Here is a 19311-nt window from a genome sequence, read left to right on the forward strand (position 1 = left end):
AAAAAGGTTGTACTAAACACTAAACTCTTTTTATATATATATTTGTGTATGCATGTATATATTTGTTTTAAAAAAAATTTGTCTACCTAACTCCTCTGTCAGTTTTTGGTCTAGAGACATGAAATTTAATATACAGGGTATTCAAACCCATGACAAACTTTGTATTTCGGTTTTAACCTGGGAAAATCAGCGCAAAAGTGTGAAAATTAAAAATATGAAAATTGCCAGGTGAAAGTCGAACGATGCCATTACGAATATGCATACGTAACGTAGTAGCTATTGCTTCATGTTTTCATTTTTAGCCTTGCAGCGAACATGTCTTCATAGTTCAGGTATTAACGTCAAAGGAAAAATTAAATCGTAAGCTAAACGTTTTAGTTCCGATTTTCAGTGGTGGCGCACGAGTCATTTTCTTTGTTTTTTTTTTTTTAATCATTACTATATATTGAGTCCAATATAATAATAATAAATACGAAATTTGCATTAATCAAAATATTATATTTAAGTGTATTTTATGACCGGGCAATGCCGGACGGCCTGCTAGTTTATTGAGATAACAGTGAAAACATATTTGTGAATTAATATTCCATTCTACCAACAATGTTTTCAGCTTATGAAATATCGATGAGCTGATCAGCCATGTAAACAGTTGTGCACATCGAACTGATTACTAATGTATTGCTTTTTGATTCACATTTCTGGAAAATATGTTACGAGATGAAGCTTAGCAACATTGATGCTTAGTATTAAATGTGCGCAAAGTCATTACAGCTTTTATATAATGTATGTAGTATAAAATATACTTACGGCAAGTAATCTATACTAAAATGTTTACATTTCATTCCTAAAGGAAGTCATCATGCTGGATGGATTTACATTCTAAGTTCCTATTTATAGTGTAACACTGTCTAATTTACTTTCCAACCAATTTGTCTTTGATTTTTGTGCCTTCATTTTTACTTTATGATCTATTTTCATCAATCAAGGAATTTTTACGCCCTTAGTTTCCGAAAGTTTTTGGTGCTCTTCACTTATAAAGTGTATCAAAGAGGCAAAAGATAATCTTGATACAGTTGGCCAGCTATGATAATGTAATCCGTTTCTTATCCATAACTATGTCTTGTTTTTGTTCCTACTTCACCCAATGTGAGAATTAAGATGTATATAAAAAAATTTTTTTTTTTTTTTTTTACTGTGAAGTTTTGATGAACTAAATTTTTTTCTTTCAAATATCTTGATTTTTATTATTAGTTGTTATTTCAAAGTAAACTTTATTCTATGTCTACAGTTGGTAACTATTTCACTTATTTGGTTTAGATTTATTTTAACTTTAAACTTTTCACTCAGGTATAATCCATATCTTAACCTCGTTACATTCATGAGTTTTATCTCTTGGATACCTTTAACTGTGTGTATATATATATATATATATATATATATATATATATATATATATGAGAGAAATTTACATGACATTGGTTTTTTTGTTTTCCTTTTTATTTCCTTTTTTTATTTTGTACTTTTAATCATTTTTGTGAGAAGTTTTGGTCAAGTTCCAATTATTTAGTATTATATCGAAGTAAATAGATTTATTTTGCCATCTAATTTACATGTGTGTTTGTGGTGTTAACAAAAACTACATGTGGTTATAGAGTTTATTGCTAAAATCATACAAGCTTATAAGCAGACAATAGCTACATCCATATATAAGTATGTTTACATTATACACACACTTTGCAAAAGAAAAATATAAACTAGAGTGCTCAGTTACTGAGGTAAGTGTTTAATATTTTAAATGTCCCCGTGCCCATGGTTTCCATGCCAAAAAATACTAATTCCTTGGCTACTGGACAGTCTTTAATGAATCGATATTTTTGGTAACATTTTGTTTATAATAGTTGATCCAGTGAATCTCTACTGCGTTTATATAATTGTGCTCAATAACAAGTTCAGTTATACTAATATATATCTAGTGTGTTATTTCTTTTTTAAGCTAGTGATGAATTAGACCCCCCATACACACACACATACACACTATTTGACTATTCTCTGCAATTGTTGCTTAGAATGAAAACGTGTTGACACACCCAACAACTCTATCAATTCTCCTGAATACATTAATGCCATAAACATATCTTACACATGTGCACAAGTTAATATCCTTTAATGCAAATACATCTATTATAGCGGATTATACATTCCTAATAAATGCAGGCGTTTCCATTCATTCTCTCTTTCTGGTCGTTTTTTTTTCTACTTGCAATAACTGAACATGTTTTGAGCCAATAAATTTTTTTTTTTATATGTAAACCGCAGCCTGTGCCAATTGTTATTTACCATGTAGGTGCACAATAGGTTTGAAAGATTTCGCACTGGTATTTTCAACATTGAGTGTTTTGCATCTTAGTTGGGCGGTGGTATCTGCTGCGTGGGAAGGAAGAAGACTGCTGCTATGTCTCTGCAGTAGAAACTACTGCATTGATCTCTCTCTCTCTCTCCCCGATCAATAGTACTACTCTATCCACAATGATCACAGAAAACTATATCCACTTCTGCTCATTTTTAAATCTAAGTATACACAATATTAAACCAGTTCCGCTAGATTGTTTCTTAGCTTATCTCTACTTAACTAAATCGATACAAACAACATTAAATCTCTCTCCTCGCAATTTATGCCCGCATCCAAAACATTTGTGGCATATAATCTTGTCGTTTTATTCTATATTTATAACAAATATTTCCCATTGTTTGTAACTATTAATCCCCCATGATTGATAGATATCTTAACTTGTGTCCGTGTGTTGGTATGCAAACAAATTTCCAGCTAAATTGATTTTCTTCTCTCCTTCTCCTCTATTGATATCACTGTTGATATGGACTACAAGCTGTGGGCAGGAAAAGATATTCTTGCTTAATAAAAGCCACTTAGAAATTATTTTCATGCCTGATATTAAAGTGTGCTTCTCCACTATCCTCTCTCTCTCTTTCTTCCACTATCCTCTCTCTCTCTTTCTTCCACTATCCTCTCTCTCTCTCTTTCTTCCACTATCCTCTCTCTCTCTTTCTTCCACTATCCTCTCTCTCTTTCTTCCACTATCCTATCATCTCTCACTTTCTCTCCACTATCCTCTCTCTCTTTCTCTCCACTATCCTCTCTCTCTTTCTCTCCACTATCCTCTCTCTCTTTCTCTCCACTATCCTCTCTCTCTTTCTCTCCACTATTCTCTCTCTCTTTCTCTCCACTATCCTCTCTCTCTCTTTCTCTCCACTATCCTATCATCTCTCACTTTCTCTCCACTATCCTCTCTCACTTTCTCTCCACTATCCTCTCTCTCTTTCTCTCCACTATCCTCTCTCTCTTTCTCTCCACTATCCTCTCTCTATTTCTCCCCACTATCCTCTCTTCTCGCTCTTTCTCCCCACTATCCTCTCTTCTCGCTCTTTCTCCCCACTATCCTCTCTCTCGCTCTTTCTCCCCACTATCCTCTCTCTCTCCCCACTATCCTCTCTTTCTCCCCACTATCCTCTCTTTCTCCCCACTATCCTCTCTTTCTCCCCACTATCCTCTCTTTCTCCCCACTATCCTCTCTTTCTCCCCACTATCCTCTCTCTCTTTCTCCCCACTATCCTCTCTCTCTTTCTCCCCACTATCCTCTCTCTCTTTCTCCCCACTATCCTCTCTCTCTTTCTCCCCACTATCCTCTCTCTCTTTCTCCCCACTATCCTCTCTCTCTTTCTTTCCACTATCCTCTCTCTCTTTCTCTCCACTATCCTCTCTCTCTTTCTCTCCACTATCCTCTCTCTCTTTCTCTCCACTATCCTCTCTCTCTTTCTCTCCACTATTCTCTCTTTCTCTCCACTATTCTCTCTTTCTCTCCACTATTCTCTCTCTCTCTCCACTATTCTCTCTCTCTCTCCACTATTCTCTCTCTCTCTCTCCACTATTCTCTCTCTCTCTCTCCACTATTCTCTCTCTCTCTCTCCACTATTCTCTCTCTCTCTCTCCACTATTCTCTCTCTCTCTTCACTATTCTCTCTCTCTCTCTCTTCACTATTCTCTCTCTCTCTCTCTTCACTATTCTCTCTCTCTTCACTATTCTCTCTCTCTCTCTCTCTTCACTATTCTCTCTCTCTCTCTTCACTATTCTCTCTCTCTCTCTCTTCACTATTCTCTCTCTCTCTCTTCACTATTCTCTCTCTCTCTCTCTTCACTATTCTCTCTCTCTCTCTCTTCACTATTCTCTCTCTCTCTCTCTCTTCACTATTCTCTCTCTCTCTTCACTATTCTCTCTCTCTCCACTATTTCTCTCTCTCTCCACTATTCTCTCTCTCTCTCCACTATTCTCTCTCTCTCTCCACTATTCTCTCTCTCTCTCTCCACTATTCTCTCTCTCTCTCTCCACTATTCTCTCTCTCTCTCTCTCTCCACTATTCTCTCTCTCTCTCTCCACTATTCTCTCTCTCTCTCTTCACTATTCTCTCTCTCTCTTCACTATTCTCTCTCTCTCTCTTCACTATTCTCTCTCTCTCTCTCTCCACTATTCTCTCTCTCTCTCTCTCTCCACTATTCTCTCTCTCTCTCTCTCTCCACTATTCTCTCTCTCTCTCCACTATTCTCTCTCTCTCTCCACTATTCTCTCTCTCTCTCCACTATTCTCTCTCTCTCTCCACTATTCTCTCTCTCTCTCCACTATTCTCTCTCTCTCCACTATTCTCTCTCTCTCCACTATTCTCTCTCTCTCCACTATTCTCTCTCTCTCCACTATTCTCTCTCTCTCCACTATTCTCTCTCTCCACTATTCTCTCTCTCTCCACTATTCTCTCTCTCTCCACTATTCTCTCTCTCTCCACTATTCTCTCTCTCTCCACTATTCTCTCTCTCTCCACTATTCTCTCTCTCTCCACTATTCTCTCTCTCTCCACTATTCTCTCTCTCTCCACTATTCTCTCTCTCTCCACTATTCTCTCTCTCTCCACTATTCTCTCTCTCTCCACTATTCTCTCTCTCTCCACTATTCTCTCTCTCTCCACTATTCTCTCTCTCTCCACTATTCTCTCTCTCTCCACTATTCTCTCTCTCTCCACTATTCTCTCTCTCTCTACTATTCTCTCTCTCTCTCTCTACTATTCTCTCTCTCTCTCTCCACTATTCTCTCTCTCTCTCTCCACTATTCTCTCTCTCTCTCTCCACTATTCTCTCTCTTCACTATTCTCTCTCTCTCTCTTCACTATTCTCTCTCTGTCTCTCTCCACTATTCTCTCTCTGTCTCTCTCCACTATTCTCTCTCTCTCTCTCCACTATTCTCTCTCTCTCTCTCTCCACTATTCTCTCTCTCTCTCTCCACTATTCTCTCTCTCTCTCTCTCCACTATTCTCTCTCTCTCTCTCCACTATTCTCTCTCTCTCTCTCTCCACTATTCTCTCTCTCTCTCTCCACTATTCTCTCTCTCTCTCTCCACTATTCTCTCTCTCTCTCCACTATTCTCTCTCTCTCCACTATTCTCTCTCTCTCTCTCCACTATTCTCTCTCTCTCTCTCCACTATTCTCTCTCTCTCTCTCCACTATTCTCTCTCTCTCTCCACTATTCTCTCTCTCTCTCCACTATTCTCTCTCTCTCTCTCTCCACTATTCTCTCTCTCTCTCTCTCCACTATTCTCTCTCTCTCTCTCTCCACTATTCTCTCTCTCTCTCTCTCCACTATTCTCTCTCTCTCTCTCTCCACTATTCTCTCACCTCTCTCCTCTCTCTCTTCTTTCCTCTCTTCTTCTCTCTTTCTCCTCCCTCTCTCTTCTCTCCTCCTGCACTCCTCTCCTCTCTCATCTTGTCTTTTCTCTCTTCTCTCTGTCAGGTGTTCCTTTTTCTCACTGTCGTCTTTTTCACTCTCTCTTCCTTTCCTTTTTCACTCTCTCTTCCTTTCCTTTTTCACTCTCTCTTCCTTTCCTTTTTCACTCTCTCTTCCTTCCCTTTTTCACTCTCTCTTCCTTCCCTTTTTCACTCTCTCTTCCTTCCCTTTTTCACTCTCTCTTCCTTCCCTTTTTCACTCTCTCTTCCTTCCCTTTTTCACTCTCTCTTCCTTCCCTTTTTCACTCTCTCTTCCTTCCCTTTTTCACTCTCTCTTCTCGCAGCATCACCACATAAAATGCAATCACAATTACTTCCATGCTTGTCATCACTATCTTAACACATGTATTCATATTTGAAACATTTCTGCAAATTCCTACAAGTAGGAAATCGTCTTCTTGTAAAGATTTTCTTACCAAAAGAAAATTGCCACAAGAAACACACACGCACTGCTGACTGTGTGGGAGGGATGCACGTAGAATGTATGCACCTTGTTCTCCATACAAATTACCTTGGACATTTGAAGGTTATTTTAGTTGTATTGATGTTTGCACTGTCAAAATCAATCAAATGAATTTCAGCTGATGGTATTCTAGAAGAATCACTAAGCTTAACACATCATCTTTATTTTGCCTGCATCCGAAATAAAAACACTTTTTCTATTTTTTTTTTCAGTGAAATCATGATAGTAGTATATGAAAAATAAAAAAAAAATGTACAAGTTTTATGATAACTCCCAGACACACTTAGTAATAAATGAAGATCCCTGATTCCCAGCCCTGAAACCTCTATTTGTTTTTTCTTTTTCATAGTTTTCAAGTCTTTAAAATAAAGTGACGCATTCTATTTGCCGTTTATTGATGTCGGCCACAACCTCAAGATTCCCTCCACACACATAGTATATTTTTGCAATAATATTGTAACAGTTTTGGATTCCTTGTAATATTTGTGTCGGATTTTATTTTCAATTGCATATCCACAGCCACCTAGCACTAATGTAGTACAAGTTTAGGTAATTAATTTTAATTTGACTAAAATTCAATTAAAAAAGAAAAAATTGTGTGTAAAGTCGTTTTTAGACCTCAAAATTTGAATACAGCTAGGTAGTAAGTTATATATATATATATATATATATATATATATATGACAATTAAGCTACACAGAATTTTCCATATTTCATCCTAACGAATCCACACAAAATAAAACGCATGTCTCCTATGTAGCTTAATTGCCATTTGTATTTACATAACTAACTATATATATAATCTCATAAACTAATTCACAGATCATTATGAATTTTAGAATATATATTCTAGTCAACATGTTAAGTAACATAAGCACATTAATTTATTGGGAGGGGCTGCTTAATCCTTTAGAGGATGCACCCACTCAAACTTGCACCTGTCCCTCCAAAAACTAAAAATAAGTTAGGTACAAAATATTTAATAGTAAAAAGAATTGTTCTACATCAAATTTGAAGTTACATTAAGAATACATTTTTAAAAGGGTCGATGCAGGTCAATAATATATGTGCTTGGTTAAATCGTAAACCATTGAACTTGTTGTAAATCATGGAATATGTATTCTAGGCAACAGCATGAATCACATGAGCATATTATATTTTTGTTAATTTTGCCAGTTACGGCAGATGGGGTGCACCGAAAATGTACCATACCTCACAAAGAAGAAAAAAAAATTAAAAAATTTTAAACTAATACAGTAAAAGCCCCAGGATACGGCATTAAAATTAGTAACAAAATACAGTACAGTATATAATACACGTGTATATAATCAAATAACATAACACTGTAAGGCAGGATAAATACCATAACCAGGGGCCGGAAAACATTGTATTTCACATGGTAACCTAAAAAAATGTATCTTAGGGCCACTGTATCACTGTACTATATTTATTACTTATATCCGTCCTGGGAGGTGTATTCTACTAATATATATATATATATATATATTAAATAATGTGATTTATAATTTAAAAATTTAAAAAATTTTTAAAAATTTAAAAATCAAAATTTAATTAAATTAATATATATATATATATATAAATTTAAAGCACCATTTCAACTAAACAAATGTTGATAATTTTGACAAGAGTCTTTGGATGCTGCCTAAATTTTATGTCTCCTGTTCAAAAATTGTATTCATTATATTTTTTTCTAAATGATGATTGTTATAAATCTCGCATGCTTTTGTAATCCATAATTTGCATTGTAGTTAATATTATTCAACAAATTTCAGTAAATTGCTACTAAAAGGTCTTTCAAGATGAATGGAATATGAATTAATCATTAGTATAGATTGTGGGCAATTGTCTAAGTTTTCCAAAATCAGATTGAGCACCTGTTACAGTCTTAAAGTGATCAGCTACGGTTTTCAAATCACACATTGTCCATTACAAATGTCAACTTGTCCACCTACAGTTTTTTGAAAGCAATGATAAAACTTTCTTTGTTGTCTTTCTCCATGGTTGGAAACTTAGCCATCTACACACACTGTGGATTTTTAGCCCATTAAAAACAAGAAATAGTTATAACCCATTTATTAAGAATTAGTGCAAAAGCAATTAATGATCAAAGATATTTATCTCTCACAGTGAAAAAATTGACATAAGGATTGGAAAATCAGTGTACTTAGAGAAAGCTGCACTCTCACTGTGCAAAAATGTCTGAACAGTTTCAGCAGTATTTCTCCAGTAGAGGCGATTACCAATAAACAAAACCCTTCTCAAAGAAAGAAGGTAAAGCTTGAGAAAATGGGCCACCTAGAACTGCACATGACCAGAATTACATTGCAATCAACAGGGAAAAGATCATTACAAGAATGGTCTACACTTTGTTGATTTTATGCCGGAGGAATGGGTGAATTTGGTTGAACTTGTGATCATTTTTGCATTAAATATTAATCTCTATTAACTGGGAAATTCATTTTGATTTTTATGCAAAATCAAATTCTTTCAACATTGAACATAAAAAAATTGTTTTTTTTTGTTTTTGTTTTTTGCTAATTCATCAATTGTGATGGTGTTCATACACAAATTTCTTCAACATTGCAATATATTATTAATATCATGACAATCATCTTTTTGTTGTTTTTCTGCAAATTACCAAGATTTGAAATTAAAATTGTCTAAGAAGGTTACAGCTGTATTAATTGCTGTCCCAGAAACTGGGTATTTTTTGCTAGTTTAATATAAAATGTTAATATAGTCACCCTGGAAAAGTTTATCGTTTGATTGAGAAAAGAACTTCTGTCTACAGATTAATTGTTCTATTTTTTTTTTTTTAACAGATGTTTGGATTAGCAGTTTGTACTTAAGTACTTGCTAAAGGACTCTTCAAGGATGTTTTTTCTTTGCAGCATCTTGTATTCCCAAATGTTAGCCACCTGCTACTGACCAGGCTCAATGTCATTTACCTTTGGTAATCTAACAAGAACAGGTGTGCCAATGTGATTACGTTATACTTAGATCACATATGTTTCTTCAGTATTTATTTCAAGAGCGCTCAGTGTGTGAGGAGAGCTTAGTAGCAGAATGTGAATATACTTGAAGCAAAAAAATTAAATTATTATTATTCCAAGGGGAAATAATTCTATTCGCCTGGTAATCTTCCCTCCCACTTTCTTGAAATTTAGTGTTTTTTGTATCTTACTTGCTATAAGTATATTTTCATGTTATTACTATATGCACACCTAACACAAAGTGATGCTTCACTTAATATATAATGAGGGGATATTTGATTTGTTTTTCTTCATTAAAAGTTGATATAGAATAATTGATAAAATTAAATGCTAACAAGGCATAAGTAATTGTTTATAATTTTTTTTCTAAAATTTAGACATAAAATAAAATAACTTTTTTTTCACCATCACTACCGTCATGGTCTCTTTCATCATTTGGTTTATTTCCATCACCAGCATCAATGTTCATCTTAGCTCCATGACCATCACAACTGCCTTCATTAAACTTATCATTATCATCTCCGTCATAGTCACCTTTCTCTGGTCATGAAAGACCTTATCAGAAGACAAATTCCCTTGTTTGACAACACATTTTGCCATGATGCCATAGCAACCTCTCACTGTTTGATATTCAATTGCATCTGAGGAACCTACAAATTGTTATGCAGTGATATGTGAACTTAGTGAATTGATGCAAGCCGCTTCAACCCATTAATAGGCACAAAAGGACAAGAATGGATGTTTTCAAGACCTAATTTGTTTAATTTTATTCTCAAAGTTGTTCGATTCAGCATGACAAAACTTTGTACAACAATTGGGTATGAGTATTCATTATGAAACCTGTTGATTAACTTGCATATTAAAGCAATATTATACCATTTATATTGAACTTTTTTTTTTATTATACCATACATTATATTGAACTTTTTGTGTTAAAATGATGCATTCTATTCATCTTTTATGGTATATTGCAAGATGAGTTTCTCTTTTTTTCAGCTTCTATAAATTCCATCTTTATTTTAGCTGCCTCGAATATTTTTCAAAATTCTTTTCAGAGTTTGTCTTTCAAGCTATCTCAATTAATAACTGCTGTTTTTTTTTTCTGTTATTGAACTTTAATCTCAACAACAAATTTCTTATTCTCCTTAAGATGTTTAAACCTCTTTGAATGTCTAGTATTATCAATTACCATTTCATTTTCATTCTCTAAATGTATAGCCAGTTTAAGTTTCAAATAATGGTTAAAAAATCCAACATTACTATATGTGAAATAAAAAAAATATGGCCAAATAATATTGAGTGTAATATATAGTACATGTTAACATCCATGGCACAATGTATGATTAGAGTTTTTTTTTTATATTCAAGCTTACAATAATGTTTGTATTTCATGATGAATTGTTTATTTTTAATGTCCTTTTAGAATTAAAATATGAATTGATATGAAAGTTCTATATATATGTTTTTTCATCTAAAATCTTAAAAATGATTTTGTTAAACTATTTTTTCTTCACAAAACATGTTTTTTAACTTAAAAATGAACACTTTTTTCTAATATCTGATTGTGCTTTTTTTTTTTTTTTTAAATCTGTTATGTTAAAGAAATAATGTCATAATGATGAATATAATGATTTTAATAAGATTTGCTTTGAGAAAAAAAAAATCTCTTTTCATTAGAGAGCTCCTCCTCACCTATTAATCGTGGATGAAATATTTGAATGATGTTAATTTAGAATTAAATGATTTTTATAACCTCATTAAATGTGATCCTTAGACTATGAGGTGCTCTTTTTGTTCAGCTATTTTGAGTTCTTCCTGTGTTAACAAATGTATAAACTTATTATGAATGTGACTTTAAAAAAAAACAAAAAAACAAACAAACCTATTATTCATGATGTATGAATAAATATTCCTCCTTTCAATCAACATTGGTGAATACCAACATTATCTGCTCATCGCTTCCATGTATTTTGCATCCTATTTCATCAACTGTTTACTTATTTTTATTTTGTTTTGTCAACTATTTCTAGAAATAATTTAAATCCTCTTTTTATATGGAAACCAAATAAATCAGATGATAACCGAATAATTAGTCGAAATCTATTCGGAACTGTTTTCAAGATAAAACTGACAAAATGCTATTTTTTGTTTTTCATGATTTGAATGATAATGATTTTTATCACTATTTTCTGTCTTTTGCAGGATTACTTACTGTCATTTGCCTTTCCAAAGCAAATGGTTCTACTTAGGCACAGAGCGTGGCAATGTACACATAGTTAACATTGAAACTTTCTTACTGTCTGGTTATATCATTAATTGGAACAAAGCTATTGAGTTGTAAGTATTGTTAAATCTTTCCTCTTGTGTTATATAATACACACATTTGTATGTAAAAACAAAATCAGTACTAAAAATATATAATTGTTTATATCTTTTCTTTATTTCTTATTTATTGATGTGTAGGAATACAAAATAACTTAAAAAACAAAAAAATTTGACTGACCCTTTGATCATCCTCAATGTAATAAAGATATGTGTGTGTATGATGGGTATTGGCCAGTGTAATGTAAAATATTCCCTTATAAATAGATAAAAAACTTATTTTTACAAGAGTGAAAATCTGTTTATAAGATAAGATTTTTTCGATTTTCAATACTTATCGGATTAATTTCTGTACAAGACATACCTAAAAACACTGCCAGACGTATAAATTACCTTTGTGTGAAATTTGCAAAAGCTAGTTTCCGAAACAGCTGAGCCTATGAAAAAGAAACTCACACACACACACACAACATGACTTTTATACAATAATAGAGTTAACATTGCAAACGATAAGAAATTGAATTTTAAAAATTGGTAATTCAATTGCACCGCTGACTTATGTCAATAGGAATTTGGGCGAGTGCACATAATGAAATGTGTGCGTGAAAGAGAGTTCTTAAGGCTGAAGACCTTCTGCAAACTGGTGCAGGTGTTAAACAAGGTCGACCTTTTAAACAGAATAAATTTTGCAGGATAACTCTGGTTGCCTCCCTAGGTGCCATTATAGGGGTAAAATTGCCCCCAAATCATTTGTCTGCACTTTTCTCAATCATGTCTTGGATTTTTTTTGGGAAATTTTGCGTGAACATTAGTTATAGTGAAAGTAAATTTTTCGCTTGCGGAGGGGGAACTTGTTTTCTGCAGTGTTATGTTGTGTGTTATCCTGATGAGATTAAAGAGCAGTTGAAAATGCCTTAATTACCTTTTTTTCAGTTGAAAACATAATGTAACAATTGGCATTAAAAAGTGTGCTGGCAGTAAGAGCTTATAGAAGAATAGTGACTTCATCTGATATCGTTACGGTTTTATTAAACATTAAAAAAAAACAAAAAACAGACAGAACTTTTGTTACAAGTTGATGTTTTAATGCATATTTTATGCCCAACTTTAATCGACTGTGTGGAGCCAATGTTTTTCTGAATCGATATTCAGTAAAATCTATTTACATAAGAAGCAGAAAATTAAATTTGGAATTCTGTAGACAGCCTTTATTATATTCGTGGGGGCTTCTGCTTATATTTGCATGTTTCTTTTGCAAATCGACTGCAGTTTTATAATCACAACAATTTACTGTTGTTGTTAGTCATTTCTCCTGTTCACCATCGATGATTCAATTTTAATTATTCCCAGCTGCAGCTCAATCAAATTATGCCCAGACAAAACTCTTTAAACACTCTGCTTCTAAAAGTCCAAATATTATTAGGTATTTATGGCAAACTCTACATTCCTTGCCACCATTATGGCCACATTTTTGAATATCAAATAGATTCTTTGTTCATTTTCCAATAAAATTTCTGATAAGTTGCTTCCATACAGGAAATTCCCAAGGAAACTAAGACTTTGATAAAATAATAAAATGGATGATGTTAAAAATACAGAGTATGTTTATTCTAAAATTGATTTTTTTAATGAATTCATATTTTAAATTAAAGTCTTTTTGAGAGCTAATAGCCTGACTATATAAAAAAGATTAAATGCTTCAGACATCTTGGAAAGAATCATGTTGCTAAAAGCGAACCGTGACTATTTAATCCTAAAGTTCCTCTCTTAATCTGGCTTTCTAAATCTGATCATTTATTGCAATCTGACGTTGTGGGGGTGGAGGTTCTTAATTCCAAGCACTTAGCTAATCTGTCTAAATACTTTAAATGCATTCCAATGTTAATTCCTGAGCACTCTTGGGCATTTCCTCGTTTCTATGATGATAATCTATTCACAAGTAGTGTTCTACAAAGAAAACCTAGAAATAAATGTGAATTCCCTGATAAAGACATTGAATTAATTCACTAAAGACTCCCCATGCAAGCACTCTTATAGGGGATGCCTATTGTTTTCCAAGGCCGAAAATATGGTTAAATATTTTTGGTTTTTATTTAAATATTTTACTTTTATCTGTTAATAAATTCTATGTTGTTCTCTTGAATTTATTTGCCAATTTTATATGAAAGGAAATATCTGTTTATGCAAACTTATAAAATCCCTATTTTTATTTTCGGTGAATATCTACTGAATCATTTTGGTATTATTCTGTTGTTGTATCCCCCCCCCCCCAAAAAAAAATCAGTTACCATGAATGTGATGAACTTAAGCAAAAAAAAAAAAAAAATAGGATAAGATATTAATATATTTGTGATTTATGTTAATTCTAATGTTTACCTCCATAATACAAAATCTGTTGAGTCCAACTCCTACAATAATAACAGACTTTAATTTTAACTGGAATCTTTATTTTCCTGTTTTCAAAATTATAACGTGTTCGCAAAGAGTTTCTAAGATACCTCTCAATTTTTATAACAAAAGTATTAACCAATTATTGTTCACTGAATAACTGAAAAATGGTTGGATCATTCTATCGCTCCAGAAATTACCTAACTTTAGATAAAGTCTTTCTCTTATAGAAGAGCTAAATACATCTTAATATGGAACGCTGCTACCACATCTGAGAACTCTGTTACTTTGACACATTGCAAAGTCAGCTTCAGTATCTAGTGGGAAATGATATCTTCTCTTCCCTACAGCCCCTTTCTCACGGAAGACACATTACCAGTCTCTTTCTACTTTATCGTTAGCACCATCAGAAGGTGCTCGGCTAAACTCCAATCTCTGGTTCCTCCTTGTTACAAACCCATAGTATTAATTCATATTGCTAATAGAAAAAAAAAAATTTCTTCCTCCATGTGCACAGCATCAGAGGAAATATTCATAAACAGCTTATCTTTGTAAGGGCTTTCTACCTGGAATACATTACCATAGAACTGCTTCATTGCTGACTACAACTTCATCTAATGTAAGCAGATGTTTGTCATCAGCTGCATCATAAGTAATAAAAATGCAGTTTATATCATTAATCAATCGTTATATTCCCATTACGTCCCTCACTTTTTGGCTAATAATCGTTTCATTAACTTTTATCCTTGAGTACCTTTTGGCTCTGATAAGTGATAACCCAATAATAAAAAAAAAAAAAATCTGTTTTTATTTAAATATTTTACTCTTACCTGTTACTAAAAGTCTTCATTATTGTAGCAGTTTGAGAATTGCCATTTTGACTCGGCAGATCTTGTATTATGGAGGTAAGTGTTAGAAAATCACAATCCTGACAGTCTTTTTAAGTTTCTTAAGCATTTACTTATATTCAGTCAGTGTTGGATGTTGAAAACAGGTTGGTGTAATTTATCAATTAACTTCATGCACGAGTCTGGAATGCTGCTGGATACGCATCACTGACTCTTCGACTAATATTTGATGCAGGCGGAAACCAGTTTTTCTATGAGACAGATGACTAGGTGCATGGTTGTTACCGACAACCGGACATCCATGCATATTCTTAAAAAGTGTATTTACTGCTCTGCACTGAATGGCCACACAGAAGTAAACTAAACCTGATTACGCTTGAATGGCTGTATAACTTGCGATTTTCACTATTTTTTTTTATTGACTATGAAGTTTTACTTTACACAAGAAAAGCATTGTAGATTTTATAAAAATAAACGAAGTAAATATTTTTAAATATTAAAATGTTAAAACTTTTTAAAAAATCGAGAAAAAAACAAAAAAAAACTAACGTAAGGCAAACGAACGATGTTAAATGTAAAAATCGGAAAAACAAAAAAAGAAAACCCAAAACAGAAAAACAAACGTTAAAACTTTAAAAAATCTGAAAAAAAAAAAAAAAAAAAAAAAACACGTGAAAAATGGCTTAAATAACCCTGTTTCAATATTAAAATTTAAAAAATCGAAAAAAAATAAAGACATCTCACACCATGATTCGAACCCAAAACCTTTAGATAATGAGGCCGTGCTCTAAGCAACTGAACTAAGATGACGTTGACAAAATTGGATCGTTTTTTAATATTTAAACTAAATCATGTTCCGACGTCGTATGACGCATGCATAGAAGCGCACTTGTCATGAGAGGACGGTTTTTGCTGACCCCTCCCTGTAGAAAACTGACGATTTTAGGGTGAAGAAATTAATGTTTTTGGTCAATTTTTCGATATTTGTCGGGCGAAGGTTGGAACTTTAAAATGATACCGATCTCGTAAAAATCCGTGAGCCGTGTCAAAAGTTTTTGCGAGACATACATACAAACACACACACACACATACATACACACATTTTCGTTTCTATATATATATATATATATATTGATTTTTCCAAGTACTCTAACAACTGCACTACAGGTCCTTGTTACGCCAGTGACGTAAATAAAAGGTTCTGTTCAAAATTCCATCCAAATTACGGAGTTTGACAGAAACATTCCTGAGTTCAACAAGATACATCTGAAGAAGGTTGGTTGGAGGTTACATCGACCGAAACGTTGTGAAAATGACACTCAAAATGAGAACAGTAGTCTGATGAACCCAAATAATATGAATAACCAATCCTCATCTCAAAAATTCAGAAACGTCATGTGGCATTTTGTGATAACTTCAACATGAATGTGATAACTTCAACATGAATGTTCTTGGTTTTCTTTTAATTTCAAATGTCTCTATTGAGAATAGATTTTGAGAGAACACCAATGGTTCCATCCGTTTATGTTGAGTTTCTCACATTTTTCTGAATTTTAAGCCTGGTTAGAAATACCTTGCAATTTTTAAGCACAGGTTTTGTACAATATAAAATCATGGAATCCTGTCTGATAGACAATTGTGGGAAGTTGAGTAGCAAGATGTTTGTTCATATTACATTTCAACTTTTTCATGTCGGTCCGGTTAGGGAAACTGAGGGAATTCCAAAGGAAGAGATTATTAGAATAGAATGCTTTCTGGCATCTAGGGACCTCAACAGTGAAGTGGTGGGATTTTGCTGCTTGCCAAGTTGGTCGGGAGTATGTACATTGGGAGTATCTCTGCATGCAAGTTGAAAAACCGCTAATGACATAAGGTTAAACAATCACTCAAATTCTGAATTAAAATAGATATATTCTTTTATCACGTCCTTAAGTTTATCGTTGTTGATCTTGTTTAAGCTAAGGCAAAACTGCGTAGCGTTTGTTTTTGATGAGTTTTATGTAAAATCTGAGAAAAAGAGTTAGTTTAAAGTTTTGTTCTCATCTTTCATGCATGTGACCTTTTAAATCTCTTCTGTCTTTTTTCTGTGACCAGCACGTCTGCATTCTGTTTAAAAGGTCGACCTTGTTTTATTTTGTTTAACACCTGCACCAGTTTGCAGAAGGTCTTCAGCCTTAAGCACTCTCTTTCACGCACACATTTCATTATGTGCACTCGCCCAAATTCCTATTGACATAAGTCAGCGGTGCAATTGAATTACCAATTTTTAAAATTCAATTTCTTATCGTTTGCAATGTTAGCTCTATTATTGTAGAAAAGTCACTTTGTGTGTGTGTGTGTGAGAGAGTTTCTTTTTCATAGGCTCAGCTGTTTTGGAACCTAGCTTTTGCAAATTTCACACAAAGGTAATTTATACGTCTGGCAGTGTTTTTAGGTATGTCTTGTACAGAAATTAATCCGATAAGTATTGAAAATCGAAAAAATCTGATCTTATAAACAGATTTTCACTCTTGTAAAAATAAGTTTTTTATCTATTTATTTATAAGGGAATATTTTACATTACACTGGCCAAGGGAAATAATAAAATCTAAAATCATTTAAAAACAAAAAAAACAGATTTCTTGCCATCTGGATAGTGGTAGAGCATTCGACTACAAATCGAATGGTCTCCTCTTCAAACCTAGGTGTACCTCACTATTTAAAAAAAAAATATTCTTATAAGTTCAATTTACGATAAAAGAAAAGATACCATTAAAAATCGCTGCAAATCATTTCTTTGTTTGCATATTTTAAAACTAAACATTAATCAGAAGTGACTTTTTCAGGGCATTCATCGTCAAACCCAAATATCAGCTGACATGATATTGTAAACACCCATAGATGGAATTTGATGAATGACATTATTATTATATTTTTATTTATTTTTTTTTGCGACTTAGGCAAATTATTCCTCATAATATATAATATTCAATAGAGGATTGATTCTATAAAAATACATATGCAATCTGTATAAATTAAAATATCATGTTCAAGTGTATTGTGCATCTGGGCAACACCGGGCATCCAGCTAGTCTCTTTATATTCTCAGCATTAGACAAATGAGTGCTCACTGAACTCTTTTAATGCCTTATTAATATATTAGTGTATGTCTAACTAACCAGCAAAATTATTAACTAGTCGGAATAATTAGAAGTTGAATAAAATCTTTCAGGTTTGAATCTACATTTATTTTATTGCTTCTTGTCTTTTAGAAAGACAATTACATATACATATATATATATATATATATATATATATACGAGCAAACAGTTAATAAAACATGTTAAAAAACACTTTGAAATGAGTTAAAAACATATTTAATCTGAAAAGGAAACACTAGATAAGTGGATAGTCTTTAATCCGCGGAGTTTCGAAGAAATACTTTCCTTCTCATCAGAGGGTAGGAATTAGCAAAATGCGGGATCGGAGTTTGCATGCAAAAGTATTTGATGAAACAACAAGTAAGTCAAAGATCTTACTTGATAACAAAAAAGTGAAGCAGGGGGAATATGGTGAAGAAAAAAGTGATTACACATGAATGGATAGTCTGGTGGAAGATAAATAATCCAGTGACGGTAAAATCCAAATGTATAACTTCAAGAAAGTTTAAAGTTTATCTTATTTTATTTAAGACCCAACATTGCCTGTTATTGAAAGAGGTTCAACATTTCCAATACTATTGTTGTCATCGAAATTAGTGAAATTGCCCATTTTTTAGTCAAATTGATTGCCTGCTCTAGTCTGCGACACACCTAGATGCACTGGGAGGAAGCTTCAAATGTCTCCCTGCATTGACTTAGTGCACAATACATTGTAGTTTACATTGCACTGTAGTGAACCTACAGCTAATTTTATAAAATGATTTCAATTTAATGGCTTCAAGTTCAAAATGCAAAAGTCAAGTATCATAGTTCAATTGTACTCTACAGAAACATTTTGAATGCACAACTATCTTATAGAAGAACCAACTGCTGATTTTATCCACCAAGCCCTTCTATTTGTGTGGAGATAAAACTTCTCAAATGCACTTATGTTAGGCTGTATAAGAGTGTTGAAACTTGGCAGGGGTAATTTGACTAAATGTATTATTTCTATGCATGCCCAAATGTACATTTATATCTTTAACAATGTTATTTTTTTTTAATTTTTGTATGCTTATGGATTTTAATCCGACAATAATGAATAAGGCTGAAGAGCTACATGTTTTTTCTGATTGTAGTTGATAGCACCAAAGTCATTTTTTTTTTTTTAACTTTTGAAATCACTATTATATATTGGATACAATATAATAATCAATAGAATATTGACTCTATAATAATAAATATGAAATCCGCGTGAATTATCCTATTTAAGCATATTTTACAACCAGACAATGCCTGGCAGCCACTATTATAT

The 19311-nt window shown here is 33.1% G+C and overlaps 1 protein-coding gene across 8 annotated transcripts in view; it reads left to right on the forward strand.

Moving 5' to 3' along the window:
* The window catches only part of LOC145239883 (syntaxin-binding protein 5-like), a 678091-nt gene that overhangs the window by 321053 nt on the left and 337727 nt on the right, over positions 1–19311 (forward strand). For all 8 annotated transcript variants that reach the window (XM_080103493.1, XM_080103494.1, XM_080103495.1 and 5 more), the window contains exon 5: positions 11522–11656. In XM_080103493.1, the coding sequence (XP_079959619.1) occupies positions 11522–11656 (135 nt within the window). The remainder of the gene's footprint in view (positions 1–11521; positions 11657–19311) is intronic.

Source organism: Euprymna scolopes, chromosome 19 (genome assembly GCF_053919585.1).
Source record: "Euprymna scolopes isolate OS-2025 chromosome 19, ASM5391958v1, whole genome shotgun sequence".
NCBI lineage: Eukaryota > Metazoa > Mollusca > Cephalopoda > Sepiida > Sepiolidae > Euprymna > Euprymna scolopes.